We start from the raw sequence: 17,163 nt of genomic DNA on the forward strand, positions 1-17,163 counted from the left end.
GCTCTGGTGGAGGCCAGGTCATTTACATTTGCATGGGGCTATGACCGTCCCATTGTCCTGCTTGCAGGCAAGCCTCCTGTGTATTCCCGTGCCCTTTTGTCTGTGTTTTGATGTTATCTCGTTGTCTGGCTCCTTCTTCCTTGTAGCTCCTAGGGGGGGTTTGTAAATACTTATGTACTTATGTCCCTACTTAGCTCAGTGGACCAAGCCTGCTGGGAAAACTGGTTCCGTTCTCTTGGCTGAAAAGTCAGTTTACAGTCTCTGAGTTTTTATTCTTGGGCAGTTCCAAAAAGGCCGAATTGCCCGAACACCTTACAGATGACTAAGGGTACCCGCTAAATGGCTGACGACGTTGGTGCAAAGTCCTAAGACCGAGGCAGAGACCGAATATTTTTTTATTGCTCCTTTTTAATTAATTTAGAGTACCCAATTATATTTTTCCAATTAAGGGGCAATTTAACGTGTCCAAGCCACCACCCTGAACATCTTTTTGGGGTGAAACCCACGCAGACACGAGGAAAATATGCAAACTCCTAGGGACAGTGAGATCGAGCCGAGATTGAACCGGGGTTCACAGCACCGTGAGGGCAGAGATGAATATAATGAGGTTTTCTGATGGAACTGTGGAGGAAATGAAAAGGTGGAGAGGATCCCCCATTGAGAGGAGCCATGAGATAAACCCTGTAAAGGAATGAGGTGAATGTACCCAGGGTAGGTTCCAGTGGCTGGTTCCAAACACCTGGCTGCAGCACTGGAAAAAGTTCAATGATTACACAAGAGAATGGATCTTCAAATGCCATCTGCTATCTACTGCATCACCGACTTCACACACTTCTCAGTGTACCACAGCTCCATCACTGAACCACCAGCAAATGGACTCATGTATAACGTCAGGTACTCGGCACCTCACCGTCACACAACGCTGCCAGTACCACGTCCACAACTCGTATTCACATAACTACTGCTATTCAGCTATGGCATGGCACTCTCGCTGACACATTTCCCTCCGTTGCAGGACAGATCAACAGCTAACCAGAGGGAACAACAGAGACCCTCAGGTAGGACAGCATGACCGCATTGACTGAGCCCCCTGGAGGAGACGGTGCTCTGCACATGGAGTCAACTGTGACAGAGAACACCATGTCCGCGACTGCCAAGAATAAAGTCAGATGATGTTATATTCCTGCCTTTTGCCCCTCCACAATTTCCCACTTCACTCTTGTCCTGATATGTGGGATAAAGTGCAGGTGATGTGACCATGAACCTCTTACTTTCCTTGCCATCCCATTCCTTTACTCACAACTAAGGTGCCTCACGGGAGACTGCTGAGTAAAATAAGGGCCCATGGTATTCGAGACAAGGTACTAACATGGATTGACGATTGGCTGTCAGGCAGAAGGCAGAGAGTTGGGATAAAAGGTTATTTTTCGGAATGGCAACCGGTGACGAGTGGTGACCCGCAGGGTTCAGTGTTGGGGCCACAGCTGTTCTCTTTATATATTAACGATCTAGATGACGGGACTGGGGGCATTCTGGCTAAGTTTGCTGATGATACAAAGTTAGGTGGAGGGGCAGGTAGTATGGAGGAGGTGGGGAGGCTGCAGAAAGATTTAGACAGTTTAGGAGAGTGGTCCAAGAAATGGCTGTGAAATTCAACGTGGGCAAGTGCGAGGTCTTGCACTTTGGAAAAAAGAATAGAGGCATGGACTATTTTCTAAACGGTGACAAAATTCATAATGCTGAAGTGCAAAAGGACTTGGGAGTCCTAGTCCAGGATTCTCTAAAGGTAAACTTGCAGGTTGAGTCCGTAATTAAGAAAGCAAATGCAATGTTGTCATTTATCTCAAGAGGCTTGGAATATAAAAGCAGGGATGTACTTCTGAAGCTTTATAAAGCATTAGTTAGGCCCCATTTAGAATACTGTGAGTAATTTTGGGCCCCACACCTCAGGAAGGACATACTGGCACTGGAGCAGGTCCAGCGGAGATTCACACAGATGATCCCAGGAATGGTAGGCATAACATACGATGAACGTCTGAGGATCCTGGGATTATATTCATTGGAGTTTAGGAGGTTGAGGGGAGATCTAATAGAAACTTACAAGATAATGAATGGCTTAGATAGGGTGGACGTAGGGAAGTTGTTTCCATTAGCAGGGGAGACTAGGACCCGGGGGCACAGCCTTAGAATAAAAGGGAGTTACTTTAGAACAGAGATGAGAAGAAATTTCTTCAGCCAGAGAGTGGTGGGTCTGTGGAATTCATTGCCACAGAGGGCGGTGGAGGCCGGGACGTTGAGTGTCTTTAAGACAGAAGTTGATAAATTTGTGATTTCTCGAGGAATTAAGGGCTATGGAGAGAGAGCGGGTAAATGGAGTTGAAATCAGCCATGATTGAATGGTGGAGTGGACTCGATGGGCCGAATGGCCTTACTTCCGCTCCTATGTCTTATGGTCTTATGGTCTTAACCCTTTGGTTCTGTATTTCTGCTTTCAGTAATTAAGAGGCTGACCAGTCATTGCTGTCTCACTGGGAAGGTGAGATACCCCTGAGGAAGAGGTTCTGGCAGCCGCCAGCTCACATGCTGCATCTTAGAGGGTAGAGAGTGAGCTGCAGCCCGCTCAAGGGAAAGGATAATTCACGTGCTGAGTCCCCAGAGGGCAAGGCTACAATGAGTTCCACTGAGAGGACACAGATGAGGACATTAACAGGGCACCAAAGCCATGTGGATGCTCTCTGGCCTTGGCAGGCCTGTCACTGAGCCACTTGTCACTGGCGAGGTGCTTGGAGGAGTCAGACTGGAACTCAGAACAGGACTTTGTGTGGAGTTTGGAGTTCTTCTTCTCGGATATGGGAGTGGCCACTGACTCCATGATAAATGTGTGGGCCCACCCGTCATGCAGTTACTCGTGGCCAATGTGTCAGTTTCCATTGCAGCAGAAGTTGGGCAATGTCTCAGTGCCACGATGAAAGCTCACACTCAGGTCATGAAATCCATGCCTGTTGCTATGCCGATTCAGCCGGGGGCACGATTTTCTCACCACGTCGCGCCTGGGGCGGGTGAAACACGGGAGAGTTCCAAATCAGGCTTTGCGCCGGGCCCAAAACCTCGCGTGAATCATCCGACTCACTACACCAGGCCAAATCTGGATCTCGCTCCCACTGGGTGCGATCCAGATCATGGTATTTAAGTGAGAACGTAAGAACTATGAGCAGGAGTAGGCCATCTGGCCCTTCGAGCCTGCTCCACCATTCACTGGGATCAAAGAACAAAGAAAGGTACAGCACAGGAACAGGCCCTTCGGCCCTCCCAAGTCTGCACCGACCATGCTGTCCGTCTAATCTAAAATCTTCTACTCTTCCGGGATCCGTATCCCTCTATTCCCATCCTATTCATGTCTTTGTCAAGATGCCCCTTAATTTTTTAATATCTTTTTAGATCATTTTTAAAAAAAAATTTAGAATACCCAATTCATTTTTTCCAATTAAGGGGCAATTTAGCATGGCCAATCCACCTACCCCGCACATCTTTGGGGGCGAAACCCACGCAAACATGGGGAGAATGTGCAAACTCCATATGGCCATTCAATGAAATCATGGTTGATCTTTTGTGGACTCAGCTCCACTTTCTGGCCCGAACACCATAACCCTTTATTTCTTTATTCTTCAAAAAAACGATCTATCTTTATCTTAAAAACATTTAATGAAGGAGCCTCAACTGCTACATGAATGAAATGAAAAATGAAAATCGCTTATTGTCACAAGTAGGCTTCAAATGAAGTTACTGTGAAAAGCTCCTAGTCACCACATCCCTTTGGGTGAAGAAATTCCTCCTAAACTCAGTTCTAAATCTACTTCCCCATATTTTGAGGCTATGCCCCCTATTTAGAACCTGCCCGCATCTATCCTATCTATTCCTATCATCATTTTATATGTTTCTATAAGATCCCCCCCGCATCCTTCTAAATTCCAACGAGTGCAGTCCCAGTCTACTCAACCTCTCCTCGTAATCCAACCCCTTCAGCTCTGGGATTAACCTAGTGAATCTCCTCTGCCCACCCTCCAACGCAAGTATGTCCTTTCTCAGGTGAGGAGTCCAAAACTGAACACAATACACAATGAACAATTAGGCTAATTTAAATATCCCGATGCCATATTTACCCGGCACCTGGAAGTAAACGGCCACACCCATGAGGCCTCAACCGGGCGTCGTTCAGTACTGTTTTCCACAATCGCGGACCAGGCATGATGGACCTTCGGGAGGGGGGGGGGGCTGACAGCCCATTAAAGCCCCTGGGTGGTCGGGGCAGGGTAGGATAATACTCCGGCACTCCTTCTGTCAGCCTGACGCCCTGGCTGTGCCACCCTGGCCGTGCCACCAGGGCACCCTGGCCGTGCCACCTGGGCGCCCTGGCAGTGCCACCCGGACACCCTGGCCGTGCCACCCAAGCACCCTGGCAGTGCCACCCAAGCACCCTGGCAGTGCCACCCAGACACACTGGCCATGCCACCCGGGCACCCTGGCAGTGCCACTGGGGCACCCTGGCCATGCCACCCGGGCACCTGGCCGTGCCACCCGGGCACCCTGGCAGTGCCACCTGGGCACCCTGGAAGTGCCACCCGAGCACCCTGGCCATGCCATCCGAGCACACTGGCAGTGCCACCCAGGCACCCTGGCAGTGCCACCCGGGCACCCTGGCTGTGCCACCCGGGCACCCTGGCCGTGCCACCCGACCACCCTGGCCGTGCCACCAAGGCACCCTGGCCGTGCCACCCGGGCACCCTGGCCGTGCCACCTGGGCACCCTGGCCGTGCCACCAGGGCACCCTGGCCGTGCCACCATGGCACCCTGGCCATGCCACCAAGGCACCCTGGCCATGCCACCATGGCACCCTGGCCATGCCACCAAGGCACGCTGGCCGTGCCACCCAGGCACCCTGGCCGTGCCACCCAGGCACCCTGGCCGTGCCACCCAGGCACCCTGGCCGTGCCACCAGGGCACCCTGGCCGTGCCACCCGGGTACCCTGGCCGTGCCACCAGGGCACCCTGGCAGTGTCAACCTGGGAGCCAAGGCCAAGAAAAGGTTCATGAAAGGGTTTTGAGGGGGCTGCAGAAACATTGGGGGGATAAAATGTCCTGAAAGTGGGGTGGGGGGGGGGAGGTGAAGGTTGTATAGAGATCGGAGCAGCCTTTCTAAATGGCGTCCCACTCTGTGAGGAGCCAGCCCTGCTGGAGGGTTCAGCTCCCCAGTGATGGAATCTTTTTAAACTGTGGCCTTTGTGGGGAGAAACTCCCCGAGGCCCAGAAAAACGGCGAAGTTCTTTTGAATAGCGTCGTCAATCCCGCCATTGCAGCCATCATGAAATACCCCGCCTAACGCAGCCAATTTACCAGTGAATCGCGCCCCTGATGTCAGACAGGCTCAGACTGCTGACGTTATGGTTGCAGATACCGGGCAGCACGTGCCACAGTGGGTAGCACAGCTGCCTCACGGCGCTGAGGTCCCAGGTTCGATCCCGGCTCTGGGTCACTGTCTGTGTAGAGTTTGCACATTCTCCCTGTGTCTATGTGGGTCTCACCCCCACAACCCAAAGATGAGCAGGGTAGGTGGCTTGGCCACGCTAAATTGCCCCTTAATTGGAAAAAATGAATTGGGTACTCTAAATTAAAAAAAAAAAAAAATGGTTGCAGATACCAATATTGGACCGAACCGTCAGACACTCACAGCAATCTGGCCTCCGGTAGTTTACTCAGATTGCTGAGGCGCTGCCCAAGTGGCAGTGGTTCCATGGAGCATCAACCCGACCTGCTCATTCAGGATGGTATTTGTGCTCCGACCACTACCACCCCACCAGTGCCCTTACTGTTGTCTCTCAGCTAGTCAGACTCCTGATGCCAATGTCTAGGTGCCGTCGAAAGCGGGGCCCGGAATGCCCAGAGCTGCTCCAAGTGTTTCTGCAAGGGCACCTTCAGTCTCCCCAGTTCGAGTCAGCAACGTGTCCACCAGCCATGCTGCTGTCACTGGGGGAACACGAGGAATGACAAAAGCAGGAGCCAAAGGAATGCACAAGGATGAGCACTCAGTTTTGAATGTATTATTGAAGTGCTGCGGTACAATGTTATTATGGAATTGTTTTGTTTGGTGGTGTCCCATCTTTCTATCTTCACACTGACAACACTCTGAATTCTGTTCTGTGGAACTCCCATCGTACTAAATGGGATGGATTTTCCTTCAACAGCACCTTCCAAACCTGCAACCTCCATCCTCTACCATCTGGAAGGACACATCATCTGTAAGTTCCCCTCCACGTCACTCACCGTCCTGACTTGGAAATATATCGCCGTTCCTTCACTGTCGATGGGTCAAAGTACTGGAACCTCCCTAACAGCACTGTGGATGTACCTAGCAGTTCAAGAAGGCAGCTCACCACCACCTTCTCAAGGGCAATTAGGGATGGGCAATAAATGCTGATCTAGTCAGTGAAGCCCCATCCCTTGAACAAAGTATAAAAAATTCTACAATCAGAAATAATGGGTGAGATTCTCCGTCCCACCGCACACGTTTTCTGGTGCAGCGCTCCCCTGCTGGCAGTGGGATTCTCCATCCTGGCAGCCGGCCGTTTGGGTTTCCCATTGTGGGCACCCCCACACCGTCGGGAAATCCGTGGGCGTGAGTGCGCTGCCAGTGAAATGGAAGATCCCACCGATGCTGAATTCAGAATAAAAGCGTCTCCCCTGGAAGCCTTTATATAAAACAAATGGTTGGGGCGTGGATTCCTCAGAACAACTGGCTGAGAACAACAATATTTAGTTGGGGGTGATTGAACAAAAGAGGGTGCTAACTCGCCCTGCTCTCTTCAAAATAGCAGATTGTGAGCAAGTCCAGGCTCTCTATTTTCCTGCCTAGTATTCTGTCCAACCTGCTGCTCAGTGCCCTCTCAAATTTCCTGATTAGTGTTTTGCCTAATTTTGTGAGGGCCACGAAGAATCCAGCACGAGTTTTAAGGATACAAAGTAATAACATTTATTTACAATAACATATATATATAACAGCAGCAGCAACTTCCCTTGCTGCACACTCCTGCCTGCCGGTTCCTAAACTGGCCAGCTTTATTTATACTAGGAGTTTACTAATGGTTTCTCCGCCCTCCTCATTGGGGAAGCTCATACTCCCACAGGATTGTGGGATTGTCATTAGTCCCCAGCCAATGGTAAGTAGGCAGGTTATAACACCTAATTTCCTACCCATTGCTCTCTCTAATTTCCTGCTCCGTGCTCTTCCCAACTTCTGCCCAACACTCAATGTTTTTCATGATTGCCTGTAATTCCCCTGTTACCTCACAGCCAGCATGTCCTGATATTTCACAGTCACCATCCACAATGACATCCACGTTTCCCTCCCCCCACACCCTCGGAATTCCCCTGCACACTCTACTTCAATGCAGGATTGACCAGTCAGGGATCCAATCCTTGTGTTTATATTAAACATATACTGGTGCAGAGTGAAGCAATGGGCGGGATTCTCCGGCCACGCCTGTCTGATGACTGGAAATCCCCACCTGAGGTCAACGGACCAACATATGGTCTGCGTCCTGCCCGTGGCGATCTTGCATAGGCGGGGCAGAAGTATCCAGCCCAATATCTTGTGTATGTGCTCTTAGCAGACTGAATGATCAAACTGCTCTTTGGGAGAGCTTGCTGTGTACAAACTGGCTGCTGTGTATCCAGCGACGGCACTTCAGAAACTGCTTTAAGGCAGTTTAGATTGGGGTGAGGTTGTGAAAGATGCGACACAAATGCAAGTCTTCTGTTGAACTGTGACATATGTATGTGTTCTTCACAGCTCCCAGATGGTTGGAGGGCCACAAGGCCACTGAGAACAGGCAGAGCACTCTTTCTGACTACATCCACTCCTTGCTCAACCAACCGCCGAAGATCTCCCGCTGCCATTGGGTTCAGAAGTTCTTCCAGGTTCGCCCTGATGATGTGGTCCTGCCGGTTCCTCACCCGTGAGTACAGACCACACCAATGGTCAATCCAATGACTAGCTGGTCAGCATGTCAAGGGAAGCTGCAGGTTATATGGGAATGAACTTCAAATTCAGTGGCTGCGATATTGGTGATAAAGGATCCGTTATCCGGTATACACTCGCCCCATTTCCCATAGGGTGCCCTATAAAGTCAGGATTTTATGGCTTCTTCTTGGACACCAATCAAGATTCAGGCTAATTCCCAATGTGTGCTCACAAAAAGTCTTCTTACAATTAAATCTGCAACTCTTACACTTTGAGGGTCCAGTAAGAAGTCTTACAACACCAGGTGAAAGCCCTTAGAGGGTCATTTGAGCATTGTGCAATAATGTAAATTAAGTGCAAGAAAATGAGCGGAGGATTATGCTTTGCATACAGAGGCTCTTCGCACCATACACCCTGCAAAGACTCCATCCCTTTCTCTCAACTCCTTTGCCTCCGTCGCATTTGTTCCGATGATGCCACTTTCCAAAATGGTGCTTCGAAAATGTGTTCCTTCTTCCTCAACCGTGATTTCCCACCTACAGTTGTGGACAGGGTCCTCAACAGTGTGCGGTCCATCTCCCGTGCCCCTCCCCTCCCTCCCAGAACAAGGATAGAGTCCCACTCATTCTCACATTTCATTCCACCAGCCTCCGTATGCAAAGCATAATCCTCTGCCATTTTCGCCAAATCCAGCGTGATGCCACCACCAAACAATACCCCCTGAGTTTTGGACATGCCCAAAATATGTGGACGTGGTTCGCTGGTCCTCCCGAACATCTGGCGCACCTGTCCTCCAATCCGAAAAATTTACTCATCCGGGCCACTGTCATGTGGGCCCGGTGGACGGCCTTGAATTGAATCAGGCTGAGCCTAGCGCATGTTGCGGTCGAGTTTACCCTGCTCAACGCCTCCACCCATAAGCCCTCTTCTATCTCACCTCCGAGCTCCTCTTCCCACTTAAGCTTCAGCTCCTCGGTCTGTGACTCCTCCGCTCCCATAAGTTCTTTATATATATCCGAGCCCCTCCACTCCCCCACCCATCCACTGGACACTACCCTGTCCTGGATCCCCCTGAGTGGCAGGCGTGGGAAGGACGGAATCTGTCTGCGTAGAAAGTCCTGCACCTGGGAGTGCCTGAACTCATTCCCTCTCGCCAGCCCATATTTCTCCTCTAATGCCCTCAGGCTCAGGAAGCTCCCTTCCAAGAACAAATCCCCCACCTTCTCAATCCCAGCCCTCCGCCATGCTCGGAACCCACCGTCCATATTCCCCGGGGCAAACCGGTGATTGTCGCAAATTGGGGACCAAACTGATGCTCCCATTCCCCCACATGCCTTCTCCATTGGCCCAAGATCCGCAAAGTCGCCACCACAGCAGGTATGGAAGCATCTGTTGAGAGAGAAGAGCTACCATTTTGAGTCTAATATGACTCAAGTTCCAAAGAAGTCACATTGAACTTGAAACGTTGGGCGTGATTTTCCCAAAAGGGAACAAAGATCCCTAGCGAGTGCGTTTAGCCACGTGTTTCTCGCGACTGTCATTGAATAAGGAGCCGGAATGGGGAACGCACGGTCGAGGCCATACATAGCCCCGTTTTTTACAACGAGGCGCTCCGCTCACTGGAACTCCCCATTGTAGCGAGAGATCGGGACACCATTTTTAAATGGCATCCCGCTCTCCGAGGCCCACAAAAAACATCTCCAACCTTCCCCAGCCCAAACGCAACATGGGACATTCACGTAACCTGTCTATATCTCTTTGCAATGTCTTTGTATCCTCCTCACAGCTTGCATTCCCACCTAACTTTGTATCATCAGTAAACGTATATACATTACTTTCCATCTCTTTGTCTAAGTCATTAATATAGATTGCGGCCGTGATTTCGCTGCCTCGTTGCACCCGATTTGGAAATGCAATGATGCCAACGAATCTCTTGAGAGGCCTCTGGGGAGATTTGCGACGCTCGAAACACCTTGCGAGATCCAGATTAACATGTTTAAGTGAGCCAGTAGGCTCATTTAAATGTGCCTGCGCTGTATTCTTCCCGGTCCGGGAACTAACGGCATCGCCTGGGAGACCTCACCAGGGTGCCATTTAGCACATGTTTCCCCATGGACCAGGCGTAACGGCACCTTAAATTGTGTGATGTTCCTCAATGCTGCAGATGCCGATTAAGATCTCACTAAATGCACTCAAAGCGGGACTCTGTTTTTGTCCCGTTAAATCACGCCCTGTAAATAGCTGAGTCCCAGCACTGATCCTTGCAGCACCTCATTGGGCACAACCTGTCAACTTGAAAAAGCCCCATTAATCCCTCCTTTCTGCTCCCTATCCATGATAATATATCAGTCCCAATTCCATGTGCTTGTGCATTTTGTGTGCCAGCCTTTGCGAAGCCACTTTTTTGTTTCATTCATTCCTGATGTATGGGTGTTGCTGTCTATAGTGGTTAGCACCGCTACCTCACAGTACCAGGGACCCGGGTTCAATTCCGACCTTAGGTGACTGTGTGGAACAAAGAACAAAGATCAAAGAAAGGTGCAGCACAGGAACAGGCCCTTTAGCCCTCCAAGCCTGCACCCAGTGGCGGACCTACATTTTTGGGGCCCTGAAGCTTGAACTGTTATGGGGGCCCCTTCGCAACCAGCAACGAGGTCTGGGTAACCACTGTTATCTTCTTCAATGGGGTTGTTCCATGACAGATCACCTCAAGTTTTAAAAATATTTAACCACTACATCTCAGATTTTGATTAAAATTGCTGGACTGATTTATCTCACATGTCAAAGTCACTGGTGTGAATAAAAACTTCCTATGCCTCATAGTTTTCGAGTTATGGGGGGATGAAAATTAGGGAAATGATACATCATAGAATGATGAAATAAAACATAGAAAAGACCACAGTCAACATAATCTATTATTTTAGACACCTATGAGAATACATACTACATGAAGCACATTTTACAAAATACTCTGTTTTTCTGTTTTTTCTAGCAACATATTCACGTACAGTTTTGTCATATGAGAGCTTCCTTGCAATGTCATTTTCTAGAGACAATGGGCGAAATTCTCCGGAAACGGCGCGATGTCCGCCGACTGGCACCCAAAACGGCGCAAATCAGTCGGGCATCACGCCGCCCCGAGCCCCAACCTTAAGGGGCTAGGTCGGCGCCGGACGAATTTCCGCCCCGCCAGCTGGCGGAAAAGGCCTTTGGTGCCCCGCCAGCTGGCGTGGAAATGACATTTCCGGGCGGCGCATGCGTGGGAGCGTTAGCGGCCGCTGACGGCATTCCCGCGCATGCGCAGTGGAGGGAGTCTCTTCTGCCTCCGCCATGGTGGAGACCGTGGCGAAGGCGGAAGGGAAAGAGTGCCCCCACGGCACAGGCCTGCCCGCGAATCGGTGGGCCCCGATCGCAGGCCAGGCCACAGTGGGGGCACTCCCCGGGGCCAGATCGCCCCGCGCCCCCCCCAGGACCCCGGAGCCCGCCCGCGCCGCCTTGTCCCGCCGGTAAGGTAGGTGGTTTAATCTACGCCGGCGGGACAGGCATTTTAGCGGCGGGACTTCGGCCCATCCGGGCCAGAGAATCGCGCGGGGGGCCCGCCAACCGGCGCAGCGCGATTCCCGCCCCTGCCGAATATCCGGTGCCGGAGATTTCGGCAACCGGCGGGGGCGGGATTCACGCCAGCCCCCGGCGATTCTCCGACCTGGCGGGGGGTCGGAAAATCTTGCCCAATATGTATAAAGAATTTAAGCGCTCTTCAGTCATGGTAGACCAATGACTTTCTTTATAAAGGATAGCTTTGAAAAATTCCTTTCTGCTTCACAGCTCGCGATAGGCATTGTCAAGTACAGCTTAAGCGTAGTAGTAATATTGGGGGACACTTCAATTAGGTGTTGTTCACAAATAAGCTGAAGAACTTCTGCACATTGCATTTTAGATGCCGTGTTTTCTTCTGTGTTCTGGGATTTCCTAAGGTGCAAATATTCTTTGAACTGATAACACTCGTTTACTAATTTGTGGTCAATATCATCTTTGTAATACGATATTATAAGTTTAATACTGTCCTCATCAATTTCAGAATTGTTCACCAATTCTGAGAGGAACTTGAACCTTATCGCAATCTGCTCATATGGGTCAATCCTCTTGCTTAACTGGATTATCAAGCAGTCATAAAGTTGATATAGAACTTCTATCCTAAATTTGTTAGCTCCTCTCAAAGAAGCAATACCACTTGTTCCATCTGAAAATTTCCTTGTATCAATGCGTTTGGAAGCATCAGAATAACTTGAGGTGATATCTTCACACAAACCTTTTGCTTCTGATTCATAGTGTGCAATCCTATCAGCTGAATTTTCTCTGAGTTCTTTTTTTTAAAAAAAAAAAATTTTTATTAAAGGTTTTCATAAAATAGCAATAACAAAATGATAAAGAAAAAAGAACCCAACAGGGTTAAGTACAAAACACAATATAAAAAAGCAACCCCCCAAACCCCTCCCCCCCCGTACCTAAATAATAAATTAACATTAACACCCCGACTTAAGACAACAGGTGTATACACCCCCTCAGACCCTTCCAGTGTAAATAACATAAACAAAAATAAAGTAAATTATGTAGATTGTCCGACCAGAGGAGGGGCAATATTGGATTTAGTACTTGGTAATGAACCAGGGCGAGTGATAGATTTGTTAGTGGGGGAACATTTTGGAGATAGTGACCACAATTCTGTGACTTTCACTTTAGTAATGGAGAGGGATAGGTACATGCAACAGGGCAAGGTTGACAATTGGGGGAAGGGTAAATACGATGTTGTCAGACAAGAATTGAAGTGCATAAGTTGGGAACATAGGCTGGCAGGGAAGGACACAAGTGAAATGTGGAACTTGTTCAAGGAACAGGTGCTACGTGTCCTTGATATGTATGTCCCTGTCAGGCAGGGAAGAGATGGTCGCGTGAGGGAACCATGGTTGACAAGAGAGGTTGAATGTCTTGTTAAGAGGAAAAAGGTGACTTATGTAAGGCTGAGGAAACAAGGTTCAGACAGGGCATTGGAGGGATACAAGATAACCAGGAGGGAACTGAAGAAAGGGATTAGGAGAGCTAAGAGAGGGCATGAACAATCTTTGGCGTGTAGGATCAAGGAAAACCCCAAGGCCTTTTACACATATGCGAGATATATGAGAATGACTAGAGCGAGGGTAGGTCCGATCAAGGACAGTAGCGGGAGGTTGTGTATTGAGTCTGAAGAGATCGGAGAGGTCTTGAACGAGTACTTTTCTTCTGTATTTACAAATGAGAGGGGCGATATTGTTGGAGAGGACAGTGTGAAACAGATTGGTAAGCTCGAGGAAATACTTGTTAGGAAGGAAGATGTGCTGGGCATTTTGAAAAACTTGAGGATAGACAAGTCCCCCGGGCCTGACGGGTAATATCCAAGGATTCTATGGGAAGCAAGAGATGAAATTGCAGAGCCGTTGGCAATGATCTTTTCGTCCTCACTGTCAACAGGGGTGGTACCAGGGGATTGGAGAGTGACGAATGTCGTGCCCCTGTTCAAAAAAGGAACTAGGGATAACCCTGGGAATTATAGGCCAGTTAGTCTTACTTCGGTGGTAGGCAAAGTAATGGAAAGGGTACTGAAGGATAGGATTTCTGAGCATCTGGAAAGACACTGCTTGATTCGGGATAGTCAGCACGGATTTGTGAGGGGTAGGTCTTGCCTTACAAGTCTTATTGAAATCTTTGAGGAGGTGACCAAGCATGTGGATGAAGGTAAAGCAGTGGATGTAGTGTACATGGATTTTAGTAAGGCATTTGATAAAGTTCCCCATGGTAGGCTTATGCAGAAAGTAAGGAGGCATGGGATAGTGGGAAATTTGGCCAGTTGGATAACGAACTGGCTAACCAATAGAAGTCAGAGAGTGGTGGTGGATGGCAAATATTCAGCCTGGATCCCAGTTACCAGTGGCGTACCGCAGGGATCAGTTCTGGGTCCTCTGCTGTTTGTGATTTTCATTAATGACTTGGATGAGGGAGTTGAAGGGTGGGTCAGTAAATTTGCAGACGATACGAAGATTGGTGGAGTTGTGGATAGTAAGGAGGGCTGTTGTCGGCTGCAAAGAGACATAGATAGAGCTGGGCTGAGAAGTGGCAGATGGAGTTTAACCCTGAAAAGTGTGAGGTTGTCCATTTTGGAAGGACAAATATGAATACGGAATACAGGGTTAAAGGTAGAGTTCTTGGCAATGTGGAGGAGCAGAGAGATCTTGGGGTCTATGTTCATACATCTTTGAAAGTTGCCACTCAAATGGATAGAGTTGTGAAGAAGGCCAATGGTGTGCTCGCGTTCATTATCAGAGGGATTGAATTTAAGAGCCGTGAGGTGATGATGCAGCTGTACAAAACTTTGGTAAGGCCACATTTGGAGTACTGTGTACAGTTCTGGTCGCCTCATTTTAGGAAGGATGTGGAAGCTTTGGAAAAGGTGCAAAGAAGATTTACCAGGATGTTGCCTGGAATGGAGAGTAGGTCTTACGAGGAAAGGTTGAGGGTGCTAGGCCTTTTCTCATTAGAACGGAGAAGGATGAGGGGCGACTTGATAGAGGTTTATAAGATGATCAGGGGAATAGATAGAGTCGACAGTCAGAGACTTTTTCCCCGGGTGGAACAAACCATTACAAGGGGACATAAATTTAAGGTGAAAGGTGGAAGATATAGGAGGGATATCAGAGGTAGGTTCTTTACCCAGAGAGTAGTGGGGGCATGGAATGCACTGCCTGTGGAAGTAGTTGAGTCGGAAACATTAGGGACCTTCAAGCAGCTATTGGATAGGTACATGGATTACGGTAAAATGATATAGTGCAGATTTATTTGTTCTTAAGGGCAGCACGGTAGCATTGTGGATAGCACAATTGCTTCACAGCTCCAGGGTCCCAGGTTCGATTCCGGCTTGGGTCACTGTCTGTGCGGAGTCTGCACGTCCTCCCCGTGTCTGCGTGGGTTTCCTCCAGGTGCTCCGGTTTCCTCCCACAGTCCAAAGATGTGCGGGTTAGGTGAATTGGCCAATGATAAATTGCCCTTAATGTCCAAATTGCCCTTGGTATTGGGTGGAGGTGTTGAGTTTGGATAGGGTGCTCTTTCCAAGAGCCGGTGCGGACTCAATGGGCCGAATGGCCTCCTTCTGCACTGTAAATTCAATGATAATCTATGATTAATCTAGGACAAAGGTTCGGCACAACATCGTGGGCCGAAGGGCCTGTTCTGTGCTGTATTTTTCTATGTTCTATGTTCTAAACCCGCCCCCCCCACCCCCCGAGCTGCTGCTGCCATTGACCAATGCCTATCGTTCTGCCAGAAAGTCTAAGAACGGTTGCCACCGCCTAAAGAACCCTTGTACCGACACTCTCAAGGCGAATTTCACCCTCTCCAATTTAATGAACCCTGCCATATCGCTGATCCAGGATTCCACACTTGGGGGCCTCGTATCTTTCCACTGAAGGAGAATCCTTCGCCGGGCTACCAGGGACGCAAAGGCCAGAATTCCGGCCTCTTTCGCCTCCTGCACTCCCGGCTCCTCTGCCACCCCAAATATTGCGAGCTCCCAGCCCAGTTTGACCCTGGATCCTACCACCCTCGACACCGTCCTCGCTACGCCCTTCCAAAATTCCTCCAGCGCTGGGCATGCCCAGAACATAGGGGTGTGATTTGCTGGGCTCCCTGAGCACCTAACACACCTGTCCTCACCCCCAAAGAACCTGCTCATCCTTGTCCCGGTCATGTGTGCCCTGTGAAGCACCTTAAACTGTATGAGGCTGAGCCTCGCGTATGAAGAGGAAGAGTTCACCCTCCCTAGGGCATCTGCCCACGTCCCCTCTTCGATCTCCTCTCCCAACTCCTCCTCCCACTTACCTTTCAACTCCACCACTGAGGCCTCCTCCTCCTCCTGCATCACCTGGTAAGTTTCCGAGATCGTCCCCACTCCCACCCACCCCCCTGAGAGCACCCTGTCCTGTACTGTGTGTGGCAGTAGCCGTGGGAATTCCACCACCTGCCGTCTGGCAAACGCCCTTACCTGTAAGTACCTGAAGGTGTTCCCCGGGGGGAGCCCGTACTTCTCCTCCAGCTCACCCAAGCGCGCGAACTTCCCGTCCACAAACAGGTCCCCCAGCTTTCGTATGCCTGCCCTGTGCCACCCCAAAAACCCTCCACCTGTTCTTCCTGGGGCGAACCGGTGGTTCCCCTGTAATGGGGTTCACGCCGAGGCCCTAACTTCCCCCCTGTGCCGCCTCCACTGCCCCCAGATTTTGAGGGCCGCCACCACCACCGGGCTCGTGGTATACCTCCTTGGAGGGAGCGGCAGCGGCGCCGTAGCCAGCGATCCCAGACTCGTACCCACACAGGACGCCGTCTCCAGCCTCTTCCATGCAGTCCCCTCCCCCTCCATCACCCACTTGCGCACCATTGTCGCATTGGCGGCCCAGTAGTACCCACAGAGGTTGGGCAGCGCCAGCCCCCCCCCCTATCTCTACTCCCCTCCAGGAACACCCTTCTCACCCTCGGAGTCCCTCGCGCCCACACAAACCCCATTATACTCCTGTTAACCCGCCTGAAAAAAGCCTTCGGGATAAACACGGGGAGGCACTGGAACAGGAACAAAAACCTTGGGAGCACCGTCATTTTGATTGACTGCACCCTACCCGCCAGGGACAGCGGCAGCGCGTCCCACCTCTTGAACTCCTCCTCCATTTGCTCCACCAGCCTTGTAAAGCTAAGCCTTTGCAGGGCCCCCCAGCTCCTGGCCACCTGGACCCCCAAATATCTGAAACTCCTCTCCGCCCTTTTTAGTGGGAGCTCGCCAATCCCCCTCTCCTGGTCCCCTAGCTGAACTACGAACAGCTCGCTCTTCCCCATATTGAGCCTGTACCCCGAAAAGTCCCCAAATTCCCTAAGCATCCTCATTACCTCTGGCATTCCTCCCACCGGGACCGCCACATACAGCAGCAGGTCGTCCGCATAAAGCGACACCCTATGCTCCTCCCCACCCCGCACCAACCCCCTCCAGTTCCTCGACTCTCTCAGTGCCATAGCCAGGGGTTCAATCGCCAGTGCGAAGAGCAGGGGGGACAGAGGACACCCCTGTATCGTCCCTCGGT

The 17,163-nt window shown here is 50.4% G+C and overlaps 1 protein-coding gene across 1 annotated transcript in view; it reads left to right on the plus strand.

Moving 5' to 3' along the window:
- Positions 1 to 17,163, plus strand: part of ncf1 (neutrophil cytosolic factor 1) — a 260,991-nt gene that overhangs the window by 82,444 nt on the left and 161,384 nt on the right. The window contains exon 4 of the mRNA XM_072469128.1: positions 7,844 to 8,009. Within this exon, the coding sequence (XP_072325229.1) occupies positions 7,844 to 8,009 (166 nt within the window). The remainder of the gene's footprint in view (positions 1 to 7,843; positions 8,010 to 17,163) is intronic.

This window comes from Scyliorhinus torazame, chromosome 12 (genome assembly GCF_047496885.1).
Source record: "Scyliorhinus torazame isolate Kashiwa2021f chromosome 12, sScyTor2.1, whole genome shotgun sequence".
NCBI classification, from domain to species: domain Eukaryota; kingdom Metazoa; phylum Chordata; class Chondrichthyes; order Carcharhiniformes; family Scyliorhinidae; genus Scyliorhinus; species Scyliorhinus torazame.